Below are 12,728 nucleotides of genomic sequence, written 5' to 3'. Positions count from 1 at the left end.
TTAATGCTGTTTATTTTATAGACATGTGATATGTATGTATTCATTTATAAATGTGTACATGAAAAGCATTTAATAGCTGTCATTGGTTCATTCATTTTGAAGACCCTGCAAAAGGCCTGTGCTCAGTGGGTGGATGGTCTCAAAACCAGGGGACTGATTTTTACACATCTCTTGGCTAATGTGTTTGGGGATCTGTCTGTGTTTGGACCTTGTGAGCCCTCATGATTTTCTTCCTCCGACTTTTCCTGGCCATCCCAGCCCTTTTCCGTGCTTCTCATAGTATTCCTGGCCAAACCAGTGTGCCCTGGCACGATTGTCTAAAAGGGGCAGATGAGAAGCGTGAGGCTGAGTCACTGGATAACATCATGGAGAGGCAGAGACGGAGAACCTTACGGTGGTCTGCCTTGTCCAGGTTGAGCTCTCTTTATTAGCCACAGGCACAGGCATTACTTGGAGGGATGGGCCTCCGTGCTGTTGGCTGAAACCCTCTCCGTGACCACTCAGAAACATCATATACACTGATTTTTTTTTCTGTAAAGCAGCATAAACAAAAGCTCGCAGAAAGCCATTTTAAATATTCATTTGTCTGTTCTCTGTCTTGGTTGTGTCACATGGGATCGCTTAATTGAGGCACGTGGGGTCTAGTGCCCTGACCAGGGATTGAACGAGCGCCCCCTGCATTGGGAGCAGGGAGTCTGAGCCACTAGAGCACTTGGGAATCTCAAAGCTGGTTTTTTTCCCACCCCTATTCTGGATACTGCCGCTCAGAGGTAGCAGATACTCAGTTACCAAGGAGCACGATTTTTTGTTGTCATTTAAAAACGTGAAAAGTACCCCACTTGACATAACAATTTTAAAGTAGGCTAAGTAGCATTTTTCCGTTAGAGCAGTAAAAATCAACACTTATTTTTACCTATAAATGTTGAACACAGATGCTAGCCAAATCAACTTTACATTACAGTTATGAACTTTAATTTGATGATCTGAAATGTGATGATTTCACTTCAAGTTATTGCTTGATAATATATAATCATGACAGAAATGGCTAAATGGCAGGAAAAAAAAAATATATATGCAAAGCACTCAGGTGTCTTACGAGATTATATATGATCATGAAAAGGGGATTTGGAATCCGGGAGTCATCAGCATTGCTGATGCGATGGGTAAATTAAGAGGTGCTGACGGAGAAGGTGGATGGAGCTACGGGAAGGAAGGAAGGAAAGGGAGGATGGAACGAAGGTTAGAGAACGGAGACCCAGAAGGCTAGTATTGAGTTGGCCAGAAGGTCCACTTGGGTTTTCTGTAATATGGGGAAATGTCAATGATGTTTCTGGCCACCTGAATACGTTGTAAGACTATGCTGAACATGCCCCGTGTTTAAGTAGTGATAACTGTATTATGAATGAGGTGCAGGTGCTGATGGCTCCCAGTTTCTTCCAACATACAGTGTCCTCTTCTTCCTCAGTAACAGAACTGCAATTCTTATGTGGACTTATTGCCGTGTAGCTGAAAGGTCACGTCCACCAGTGCTCCTTGCTGCTAGGTGTGGCCGTCCCCTCAAGTGCGGGCAGGGAGAGGTAGGCCGAGTTATTGTGGGACTTACAGGAAGTGAGGTTGTGTGTGTTTGTTTCCTCCCTGCTGCCCGGAACTTAGACGTGATGACCAGAGCTCTGGCAGCCATTGTGGATCATGAGGTCACAGATCACTCTAATTAGAGACAGACAGAGTTGGGGCATGCATGATTTGAGGAGGGGCACCTTACCAATGTACCTTCAATGCTGCTTTCATGGGAAAAAGAAGCAAAACTTCTGTTGTTACTGCTTTCTATCTGATGCATCAGAGTCCACTCCCATGTGCTGTAGGGAATATTACCACTGTATGTTACAGATGAGGAAATGGAGGTGCAGAAACATTCATTCACTTCACTGAAGATGTATAGCTGAGTCAGGGGGCACCTTTCCCAGGATGATCTGTAATGTTTGCATCAATCACAGGCCTCTTGCTCTACTAAGTCTTGTTCATTTCTTTGAAATATACATATATATATATATATATATATATGTAAATATATATATGAAGAAATCTATATATTTATGTATGTAAAGAAATCTGTATATATATATATATAAAGAACTGTATATATTTATATATATTAAGAAATACATATATATAATTAAGAAATAGATATTTATATATATTAAGAAATAGATATTTATATATATTAACAAGTAGGTATTTTAAGAAATAGATATATTTATATATAGTAAGAAATATATATATTAAGAAATAGATATTTATATATTAAGACATAGGTATATTAAGAAATTGGTGAAGGAAATGGCAACCCACTCCAGTACTCTTGCCTGGAGAATCCCATGGATGGAGGAGCCTGGTAGGCTGCAGTCCATGGGGTTGCAAAAAGAGTCGGACACGATTGAGCGACTTATGTATTAAGAAATACTTATATATTTATATTTATATATAGTAAGAAATATATATACTTATATTTACATATAGTAAGAAATATATATATATTTGACCTTGGGAGGCGAGGCACAACCCTCTGATGACTGGCCTCTGTGCAGAGGAGCAGTGTCATAATGACGTGTTTTTCTGTTTGTTTCATCTTTGGTTGCACTGAGTCTTTGTTGCTGCACCCAGGCTTCCTCTAGTTAAGTGGAGGCCACTCTCGAGTTGTGCAAATGCTTTTCCATTGCAGCGGCTTGTCTTCTTCTGGAGCAGACTCTAGGGCGTGTGGGCTTCAGTAGCTGTGGTTCAGGGGCTTCGGCAGTTGTGGCTCTCAGGCTTAGTTGCTCCGTGGCACGTGGGATCTTCCTGGACCAGGGACCGAACCTGTGTCCCTGCATGGGCAGGCGGATCCTTAATCCGTGGACCACCAGGGAACTCCCTGGTCCCCGTTGGTTGTGTAATAAGGCCCGGGAAGAGGGGACCCCATGTGCACGGTGACTGACAGGGTGCTCCTGGAGGTGCTTGCTTGTTTCTGCAGCCACGTGGTGGCCGTTTGCCACTTGCTAAGGACTCATTCGGGAAGATCCCCTGGAGCAGGGAATGGCACCCCACTCCAGTATTCCTGGGCTTCCCTGTTGGCTCAGACAGTAAAGAATCCGCCTGCAGTGCAGAGACCTACATTCAATCCCTGGGTCAGGAAGATCCCTTGGAGGAGGGCATGGCAACCCACTCCAGTGTTCTTGCCTGGAGAATCTCCATGGACAGAGGAACCTGGCGGGCTACAGTCTACAGGGTATCAAAGAGTCAGACATGACTGAGCATACAGTTGGACTATAAGGAAAGCTGAGCACTGAAGAATTGATGCTTTTGAACTGTGGTGTTGGAGAAGACTCTCGAGAGTCCCTTGGACAGCAGTGAGATCCAACCAATCATCCTAAAGGAAATCAGTCCTGAATATTCATTGGCGGGACTGATGCTGAAGGTGAAACACCAATACTTTGGCCACCTGATGCAAAGAGCCGACTCATTGGAAAGACCCTGATGCTGGGATGGATTGGGGACAGGAGCAGAAGGGGACAACAGAGGATGAGATGGTTGGATGGCATCACCCACTCAATGGACATGAGTTTGAGCAAGCTCCGAGTGATGGACAGGGAAGCCTGGCGTGCTGCAGTCCATGGGTTGCAAAGAGTGAGACACGTTGAGCGACTGAACTTAACTGAATAGTGGATTTACAGTGTTGTGTCAATTTCTGCTGTACAACACAACGACTCAGGTATACACATATAGACATTCTTTTCCATTATGGTTTATCCCAGGAGACTGGATGCAGTTCCATGTGCTGTACAGCAGGACCTTTTGTTTATCCATCCCTTAGGTAACAGTTGGCATGTGCTAACCCCAAGCTTCTAGTCCATTCCTTCCCCACTGCCTCCCTCTGCGCCTCCCCCTTGACAGCCACGGTCTGTTCTCTGACCATGTTCTCTGACCATAGTCAGAGTCTGTGACCCTGTTTCTGCTTTGTCGATAAGTTCATTTCCTCACCTTTTATGTTCCACATAGAAATGCTATCATATGGTCTTTGTCTTCCTCTTTCTGGCAAAACTGTTTGCAGAGCAAGTCCAGCCCTGCCTCGAGGTTCTAGCATGAACTTCTCGCAGTGTGGAACATACATCCAGGCACGCACGGCGTGTTCTGAAAGGACTTGGTGCATGAAGAAGTGAGCGCTTTCGGTACCGGGGACAGCCTTGAGCTTACAGTCTTCGCCTTCAATTATATGACATGAGCTGCTGGAGGTCATGAGCCTGGTGTGAACCCAGAAGGCGTCACCTGTGAGACACGGCTTGACGTGTGCTGGCAGACGACCGCCCCTCTGGGTTTGCTGTGATGGGTGTCCCTGTCCTGTAGAATCATCGCCTCGGCTCTGGTCTCCAGCGCTGTAATCCACCAGGGACAGCCACAGTAGACCCCCGCCCCACCTCTGGGCACAAGCTCGTCTTCTCTACTGAAGAACCGTTGTTTCTTTTCTACTCTCTGGACTCAGACAGTTCACCTTACCATGGAGCACGTTAGCATATGGTCAGAGATGCAGGTAAAGGGCGTTAGGAGAAAAGACAATCAACTGTAGGGGCCAGAATGCAGAGATGCAGGTAAAGGATGTTAGGACAAGTTGCAGCAACTTGTAGGGGCCAGGTTTTTTTTAATATTTATTAATATTTATACACATTTAAATATTCCCTGGTGGATTCCCTGGTGGCTCAGATGGCAAAGCGTCCGCCTGCAGTGCAGGAAACCTGGGTTCGATCCCTGAGTCAGGAAGATCTCCTGGAGGAGGAAATGGCAACCCGCTCCAGTATTCTGGCCTGGAGAATCCCATGGCTGGAGGAGCCTGGCAGGCTATAGTCCATGGGGTCGCAAAGAGTCGTACACCACTGAGTGACTTCTCTCTCTTTCTCTCTATACACGTTTATAAATGTTTTTAATATATAAGAATTTAAAAAAATATTAGTTTGTTTGCCTGCACTGGGCCTGTATTGTGGCACATGAATTTTTTTTTTTTTTTTTTTTTTTTTTTTTTGAGTTGGGGCATGTGGTATCTGGTTCCCTGATCAGAGATCAAACCTGGGACCCTTTCATTGGGAGGGAGAGTCTTGGCCACTGGACCACCAGGGAAGTCCCACATGTTTGGTTTTGAAGCACATTTTTCTCCTGGAATAATTTTCTTTTTAACTTATTTGGCCTCCCCTTTCCTTTGATGAATGAAGGTGCTATAATCTGAAACTAAGAAACTCTGGGCAAAACTCTCCTGGGAAGAGCCATCAGCAAGATTTTGGAATCCTCAGTGTCACGGCAGCTTATGGAATGCTGCCCACAAAGTGGGAATGATTTTGAGGAATATGTTGCAAACAGCCAGAGAAGTCATGGCCAGAAGCATAGGGACTGCAGTTTTAATTTATCCATCAGTCAGTTCAGTTCAGTTCCATCGCTCAGTCATGTCTGATTCTTTGTGACCCGAGGGACTGCAGCACACCAGGCCACCCTGTCCATCACCAACTCCAAGAGTTTACCCAAACTCATGTCCATTGAGTCAGTGATGCCATCCAACCCTCTCATCCTCTGTCGTCCCCTTCTCTCACCTTCAATCTTTCCTAGCATCAGGGTCTTTTCATAAGAGCCAGCTCTTCGCATCAGGTGGCCAAAGTATTGGTTTCAGCTTCAGCCTCAGTCTTTCCAATGAATATTCGGGACTGATTTCCTTTAGGATGGACTGGTTGGATCTCCTTGCAGTCCAAGGGACTCTCAAGAGTCTTCTCCAACACCACAGTTCAAAAGCATCAATCGATCCATAGCACGTGAGATATAAGGTATTTGGATTTAGTAATGTTATTGTTGTTTCCAGAAATTTTGCTCACATTAGCATGCCTGAGGGTGGGGTGGGCTCTGTGTGTGTATGGTTGTTGGGAGTGATACAGTTCATGAGAGCAGGAATCAGGAGAAAGATGGACTGTATTTACAACATCTGAGCTGCTGGGGTTATGGTTACAGAGTAGCGAGTAACGCTGAAAATTTAATGAAGCCCCTTGATAAGCTGTTTGTTTCCCTGACTCATTTATCCAATCAGAATAAGCTAACAAGAGTGAACAAAATTTAGAAAAAAGACTTTCAATTCCCTTAAGCGGCAGTCATTAGCCCCATGGTAAATTAGAACACTGCACATTAACGAGCCAGATTGCCCTTCTTTTCCTTCAGTTGAATAAAACAAGGGAGCTGTCAGTTAAGTTATATGGCATATGGTGCATATTTTTTATTTCCCTTGATGAAACCTCTGAATTTTTGCATCACTGATGAGATACTCTACTGAGGGTATGAAAGGTGATTTTGGAAGGTGTTCTTTCTCTCTCTCTTTCTAGGTATTATCTATTCCAGAATTTGGTGTCCACATCCAAAGCAATGAGGGAAGAGAAGGGGGAAAAAAAACCAAAAAACTCCAGGACAGTAAGGCACAGAACCAGATATCTGGGACCTTCTTTTTTTTAATTAATTAATTTTTATTGAAGTGTATTTGTTGTTGTTGATCATTCGCTCAGTCATGTCCAGCTCTTTGAGACCCCATGAACTGCAGCATGCCAGGTTCCTCTGCCCTCTACTGTCTGCTGGAGTCTGCTCAAATACAGTAGTTCCTTTACAATGTGGGGGCCTTCTTAATACAAACCTGTCTTTTTTAGACAGTATTTGTATAGTCTTGTGTGTGTGTGTATCCATATTTATACGTACACAAGCATATATAAATGTGTGTATATAATACATAATTATATAATGTGTTTTGTTCTTTTAAAAAATAATGACGGTAAGCAGATTACCCAGGTCAGGTTCATTTTAATCCAATCCACTTATGTTTTTTCCTCCACCAAAATGCAGTTCCCTCAACCAGAGATTTTCAACACATTTTCACTTTCTGTTTATTTACTTTTATTTCCTCTGAGGGGAGGTGGTTGCTGGCCAAGGCCTTTGTAAACAATACCTATCATTTAGTCACCTGCTTTAGAAATCAAAACAGGTAAGAAAAACATTTTAAAAGAAAAAAAGACATGAAGTGAATGAAGGTGAATGAAGGTCCTTAACTCAGTTAAGGATGCTTTATGCTAACCTGTTTCTCAGTCCTCACCTTCTTGCTTTTTTTTCTCCAAAATAGATTATTTTGTGAGGTTGCTGTTGTTGTTCGGTCGATGTTGTGTCCGACTCTTTGTGATCCCATGGGCTGCAGCAGACCAGGCCTCCCTGTCTATCACCAACTCCCAGAGTTTACTGAAACTCATGTCCATTGAATTGGTGATGCCATCCAACCATCTCATCCTCTGTCACCCCCTTCTCCTCCCGCCCTCAATCTTTCCCAGCATCAGGGTCTTTTCCAATGAGTCAGTTCTTTGCATCAGGTGGCCAAAGTATTGAAGCTTCAGCTTCAGAAGTGATTTTGCAGCCCAAGAAAATAAAATCTATCACGGCTTTCACTTTTTCCCCATCTCTTTGCCATGAAGTGACGGGACCAGATGCCATGATCCTAGTTTTTTGAATGTTGAGTTTCATGTCAGCTTTTTCACTCTCCTCTTTTACTTTCATCAAGAGGCTCTTTGGTTCTTCTTCACTTTCTGCCATTAGAGAGGTTATCATCTGCATGTCAGAGATGGTTTATATTTCTTCTGACAATCTTGATTCCAGCTTGGGATTCATCCAGCCTGGCATTTCGTGTGATACACTCTGCATATTGGTTAAATAAGCAAGGTGACAGTTTACAACCTCATTTTAGTCCTTTACCAATTTTGAACCAGTCAGTTGCTGCATCTGAGTCTAACTGTTGCGTCTTGACTGGCATACAGGATTCTCCAGAGACAGGTAATGTGGTCCGGAATTCCCATGTCTTTAAGAATTTCCCACAGTTTTTGGAAAGGCTTTAGTCAAAGGCTTTAGTATAAATCAGTGAAGCAGGAAGCAGAAGTAGATATTTTCCAGAATTCTCTTGCTTTCTCCACGATCCAGTGAATGTTGGCAATTTGATTTGCAGTTCCTCTGCCTTTTCTAAATGCAGCTTTTACATCTGGAAGTTCTTGGTTGGCATAATGCTGAAGCCTAGCATGCAAGATTTTAAGCATGATCCTACTACTATGGGAGATGTATGCAACTGTCCAATGGTTAGCACATACTTGAGTACTTCCCTTCTTGGGAATTTGGAGGAGGCCGGACCTTTTCTGGTCCTGTGGCCACTGCTGAGTTTTCCAACTCAAATTGGGTGATGTATTGAGTGCAGCACTTGAACAGCATCATCTTGTAGGATTTGAAATAGCTCAGCTGAAATTTCGTCACCTCCACTAGCTTTGTTCATAGTGATGCTTCCTAAGGCCCACTTGACTTCACACTCCAGAATGTCTGACTCTGGGTGAGTGATAAGGTGTTCTCCACAATTTCTAGCTTTGTATTCCCACATCCACGGCAGGATATTTCCAATCTGGATGTAGCCTGTAGTGTTTGAACTTCAGCTTTGTGTGTCTGTGTGTTTATTGTTAGAGCTGATTCTAGGGCTCAAGGACAGATTGAAAGTCTTTTTCACTTGAAACACCATAGGAAATTCTGTCTTTGTGCTTCTTCCGCCTGCCCCCAGTGTCCAGGTGTGCAGAAGCCTGTGGACGGTCCTCGGTCCTGCTGTTCTGTCTCTCCCTCTTTCCTTTGGGCCGAGGTCTGAAAGCACAGACTCTCTTCTGAACAGTGCTCCTGTTGAACACTTCCTAGCCCTCTCCCGCCCTTCCAGCCACGCTACCCCGAATTCTTCACGGCTTGAAGCCCTGTTAACTCAGGAGTCACTTTGGAGATGAAAGCCTTTCTGGTGGTCCTTTATTTATTTACTTTTCACTTGGCTACAGACAATGCCGATTTGCAGTTCTGAAGTTAAAAATGGAGCCGCCTTTTATGGGGGATGATCTGCTCAGTGTCAGAGTCAACTTGGCTTTGCATCCTGATTAGATGATAAATCCCAAGCTCGTTACATGTGGCTTCTTATGCATGTGCCATCATCAGTTAAAAAAATAATAATAATAATAAGGTCTTAAGTAATCTACTCAAAGCTTTGAAACAACTGGAGAGATTTCTTGATTCCGTCCAAATTTCTTGGTTTGGTTTAGTCACTAAGTTGTGTCGGACCCTTGCGATTCCATAGACTGAGAACCTACCGGACTGCTCTGTTCATGGGATTCTCCAGGCAAGAATACTGGAGCAGGTTGCCATTCCCTTCTCCAGGGGATCTTCCCGACCCAGGAATCAAACCCAGGTCTCCTGCATTGGCAGGCAGATTCTTGACCAGCTGAGCCACCAGGGAAACCCATGGGTTTCTTACTATAATTTCTTACTATAAACCCAAACTTCTTACTGTATGCATAAAGGCTGTGTGTGTATGTTCTGTGCTCAGTCATGTCCGACTCTTTGTGACTCCATAAATTGTAGCACAGAAGGCTCCTCTGTCCATGGGATTCTCCAGGCAAGAATCCTGGAGTGGGTTGCCGTGCCCTCCTCCAGGGCATCTTCCCCACCCAGGGATCAAACGCATTGCAGGCAGGTTCTTTACCACGGAGCCACCGAGGAAGCCTGTGGGTAAATGATATGCATACAAAGATTTGCTTCGCTTCCAAAACAAATCCAATCCAGCTGGTCCTCATCAATAGTAACTCAAGGGCGTTCATCCCCAAGGCTCGGATTCTCAGAAGGACGGTGTCGTCTCGGGGAAGTCCACGGTCACTGTCTTCACGTGCTGACCGGGGCCATTCTCTCCGCAGAGGTGGGTGGACGGAGGCTTCACCAACAGCCTGCCAGTCCTGCCCGTCGGCCGCACTGTGACCATCTCCCCGTTCAGTGGGCGACTGGACATCTCCCCGCAGGATAAAGGGCGGCTGCATTTCTACGTTAGCATCACCAACCAGGAAGTACTGGTGAGTCCTGATGTTCCCGACCGTCACAGACCCCCTGAAACTCTCCACACGCTTCCCACACTTGGCAACTCCATCGTATGTACAGATTTGCATGCATATTTTTTTAAAATTTACTTATTTTAATTGGAGGCTAATTACTTTACAATAATTGTAGTGGTTTTTGCCATGTTTTAAATGAGTCACAACGTATGTTGTGCATATGGACCTGGGTACCTCTACTGTAGACTGTGCGTGTGCAATCTTTTTTTTTTTTTTTTTTTTACTATTTTTGAACTGTCTCTGTGGGACATTTCCTGTTTCTTCACTTATCTTTCAGGTCAGCATACTTGGCAAGTTTTCAATGCAATTTTATTAAAAAAAAAACAAAACACTTATTTACTTACTGGTTGTCTGAATTAGATTGTAGTTGCGGTGGGCAGGCTCCTTGTTTCAGTAAGAGGTCTCCAGAGCTCACAGGCTTTCTGGTTGTGGCTGGAGACCGGATGGACTCCGTGGTTGTGGCACTCGGGCTCAGTAGTTGAGGTGCTTGGCCTCAGTAGTTGAGGTGCTTGGGCTCAGTAGTTGAGGTGCTTGGGCTTAGTTGCCCTGTGGCATGTGGGACCCTTAGATCCCCCCATAGAGATTGAAACCTGTGTCCCCTGCATTGGAAGGCAGTCTGAACCACTGGACTGCCAGGGAAGTGCAATTTTTTTTTTAAGATTTTTTTTTAATATGGACCATTTTTTTTTAAAGAATCTTTATTGAATTTGTTATAATATTGCTCCTGTTGTTTATATTCTGATTTTTTGGTCACACGGAATGTGGGATGCTACCTCCCTGGTGGTGGTGGTGGTGGTGGTGGTGGTGGTGGTGGTGGTTTACTCGCTAAGTCGTGTCTGACTCTTGCAACCCCATGGACTATAGCCCGCCAGGCTCCACTGTCCATGAGATTCTCCAGCAAGAATTCTGGGGTGGGTTGCCATTTCCTTCCTGGTAGGTCCCTAAGTTTTCCACTAATGTTTTTACATACTTAATCATTGCCACCTTTTAAAACAATCAGATGATCTCATTTACAAATGTACTGATGGGACTTCCTTGGTAGTCCAGTGATTAAGACTTCTAAAGCAGGGGATATGGATTGGATCCGTGGTCAGGGAGGTAGGTGAGGAAGGAAGTGGCAAAAATGTTGATTCCCTCAATCTAGTCAAAAATTAGTTCTCAGCAGGGAGTGATACTATATACAGGTGTGTGTGTGCTAAGTTATGTCTGACTCTTTGCAACCCCAGGGACTGTAGCCCCTGAAAGTGAAAGCATTAGTTGCTCAGTGGTGTCTAACTCAGACGCGATGGACTGTAGCCTCTGGCTGGAGTGAGTTGCCATGCCCTCCTCCAGGGCATCTTCCACACCCAGGGATCGGGCCATGGCTCCCGCATTGGCAGGAAGATTCTTTACCTTTGGAGCCACCAGGGAAGCCCATTATATGCAGGAGACACTGGCTAAGTCGGGAATGTGTACAGGCATCTAGGGATGGAGCTCAGGGATGTTGCTCAGCATCCTACAGTGCACAGGACAGACGCCCCGACAGAGAAGCATCTGGCCCTAAACGTCAGTGGTACCCAGGCTGAGAAACCCTCTTGCAGTCTTCGTGTGGAGTTCTGTGTTTTGTTTTGTTTTGTTTTTTGGGGGGAGGAGAGTATGCTGGGGCTTAGTTGCCATGTGGGCTTTTCTCGAGCTGCAGAGCGCAGGCTTCTCGTTGCAGTGGCTTCTCTGGTTGCAGAGTACGGGCGCACGGGCTTCGTTAGTGGTGACACGTGAACTCAGCAGCTGCAGCTCCCAGGCTCTCAAGCACAGCTTTAATAATCGTGGTGCACAGGCTTTGTTGCCCTGAGACGTGTGGGCTTTTCCGGGACCAGGGATGCAACCTGTACCCACTGCACTGGCAGGCAGGGTCTTTACCACCCAGCCATCAGCAAAGCCCACAGTTGAGATTTTAAGATCATTTTGTTTATACTGACTGGAAAGCCCTGCAGTTCCATTTTAAGATGATTTTCTTCCTACTTAGTATTATTGTTTTTTTTGTATTGCTAATAGCATGTATAACAAGCAGGCTTTGCTTACAGAAGTAAATGTTGATAGACCAGCCCTGTCGTATCCTACGGTGTGTCTTTCTGTCCCAGCTGTCCGTGGCAAACTTGGTGAGACTCAACCGGGCCCTCTTCCCGCCGAGCAGGAGGACAATGGAGTCGCTCTATCGACGGGGCTTCGACGACGCCAGCAGGTTTTTAGTTAAAGAAAATTGGTTTGAGTAGGACGCTTACAACTTGTTAATGGAGAACACAGTTCTTCAGGGAAGTTTCTAATTAAATCCTTTTATAAAAGCCTATCGTCGTTATCAATTTTATTATGAGTTTTTGTAATGCTTGCAGTTTTTAAAAACTTTATTCTGTTTTGAGGTAAATTTACAACGTTATGATGGTTTCAGGTGGACAGCAAAGGGACTCAGACATGCATATGCATGTATCCATTCTCCCCCAAACTCCCCTCCCATCCAGGCTGCCACATGACACTGAGCAGAGTTCCCTGTGCTGGAGAGCAGGTCCTTGTTGGTTCTCCATGTTAAACACAGCAGTGTGTCCACGTCCATCCCAAACTCCCTGACTATTCCTTCCCCCACCCTTCCCCCTGGGAACCATAAGGTTATTAGAGAGTGCCGGGGTCCAGCCCTGGTGGATCCAGGGAATTCGAAGGGGAGACGGATTCGGCAATCAGGATACGATAGAATTAAAGATATAAAGCGTGGTTAAATAA

At 44.9% G+C, this 12,728-nt stretch overlaps 1 protein-coding gene across 16 annotated transcripts in view; it reads left to right on the top strand.

The window, feature by feature from the left end:
- Positions 1-12,728, top strand: part of PNPLA4 (patatin like phospholipase domain containing 4) — a 116,803-nt gene that overhangs the window by 31,882 nt on the left and 72,193 nt on the right. For 15 of the 16 annotated variants that reach the window (XR_011463179.1, XM_070365587.1, XM_070365586.1 and 12 more), the window contains one exon: positions 9,789-9,941. Coding sequence is in view for 15 of the 16 variants with exons in the window: in XM_070365587.1 (XP_070221688.1) it covers positions 9,789-9,941 (153 nt within the window). In the remaining variant the exon portion in view is untranslated. Of the gene's footprint in view, positions 1-9,788; positions 9,942-12,097; positions 12,502-12,728 lie in introns of those variants that run through there. The other variant, XM_070365574.1, reaches the window with a different exon arrangement.

This window comes from Bos mutus, chromosome X (genome assembly GCF_027580195.1).
Source record: "Bos mutus isolate GX-2022 chromosome X, NWIPB_WYAK_1.1, whole genome shotgun sequence".
NCBI lineage: Eukaryota > Metazoa > Chordata > Mammalia > Artiodactyla > Bovidae > Bos > Bos mutus.
This window is presented reverse-complemented; position numbering and strand designations above follow the sequence as displayed.